The sequence below is a fragment of the Plasmopara halstedii genome, assembly GCF_900000015.1.
Source record: "Plasmopara halstedii genome assembly, contig: Scaffold_123, whole genome shotgun sequence".
NCBI classification, from domain to species: Eukaryota; Oomycota; class Peronosporomycetes; order Peronosporales; family Peronosporaceae; genus Plasmopara; species Plasmopara halstedii.
In genome coordinates this window covers 1-969 of record NW_020187044.1, presented here as the reverse complement: position 1 = coordinate 969, position 969 = coordinate 1, and the positions used below count along the sequence as shown (strand labels likewise).

Genomic DNA, 969 nt, shown 5'->3' with positions numbered 1-969 from the left:
CTTTCGGATGCACTGCATATAAACAATGGCTATATTTCAGTGAAGTTGGTCGATGGTGCGGTGGTCACCGCGAAGAAAACAACAGTTGATTTTTAGGTAAAGCTCGAAGACTTTAACTCGAAGAAAGTATTTACAGTCCTCGAGAAAGACAAATGGTATGACCTGATTTGAGGTATAACGTTGCTTGAGAATCTTGAGCCATGGATTGATTGGCGATCGATAATGATTGGGAGTCCGTCTCTTGGCGTAGGTTAAACTCTCAGGAGTAATGTACCCACATTCACTATGCACCAGAAGAAGCGCTCAAGCGCTCAGCAGTCATATGCTGCTGGAAATGATCCACACTTCATTGCTGTATATCAAGCAGTTTAAATTACCTAGGAAAGATACTAAGTCGCATGGAGTGGGCATGGTGATTTGACCAACGTAAAGATTTCATGAGGGAGAGATGCCGGTTGTTGCCCCCTCAGGACAGAAGAATGTGTTGACATATGTGTTATGAAAAGACGAAGAAATCTACCGTGGCTAAATATGCCAATACTCCCACTAATACAGATTGAGTCGGATTGCGGGTCATTGGGTAAAACCATCCAAAAAGGTGATGCTCCCACCCGTTGTGTGACTGAGCACACACATGCGAAGGAATCAACGGAAGTTGTTGAGCGCGGTGTTGATTGTCCTACTCTGGATGCGGATGAATCCGCGGGTGAGTTGCTCTTAGCATGCGAATTTGCTGGTCTACGTATTGTAGATGCAACAAATCGTTGTGAAGTTACCAGAGCAGATGTTCTTTTGGTACTGTTGCCGACGATGGAAGAGCTGGTGCAGCTCGAAGAAGTCACTTACGATGATATCCTAGACGACCTCAAGTGTGACGACATTGCCTAGGTTGGGTTGCTACAGTCAAAGGTCGATCGAGCGGAACTACGCTCATCATCAGTTACGGATGATTCGGTTCTTGGCGAATTT

At 45.3% G+C, this 969-nt stretch overlaps 1 protein-coding gene across 1 annotated transcript; it reads left to right on the top strand.

Moving 5' to 3' along the window:
* Positions 1-531: 531 nt before the first annotated feature.
* PHALS_01002 (uncharacterized protein) lies at positions 532-888 on the top strand (the record flags this gene model as incomplete). Its single annotated transcript, XM_024718634.1, has 1 exon — positions 532-888. One exon carries the CDS (start codon positions 532-534, stop codon positions 886-888), a length of 357 nt encoding a protein of 118 aa, XP_024572611.1.
* Positions 889-969: the final 81 nt, after the last annotated feature.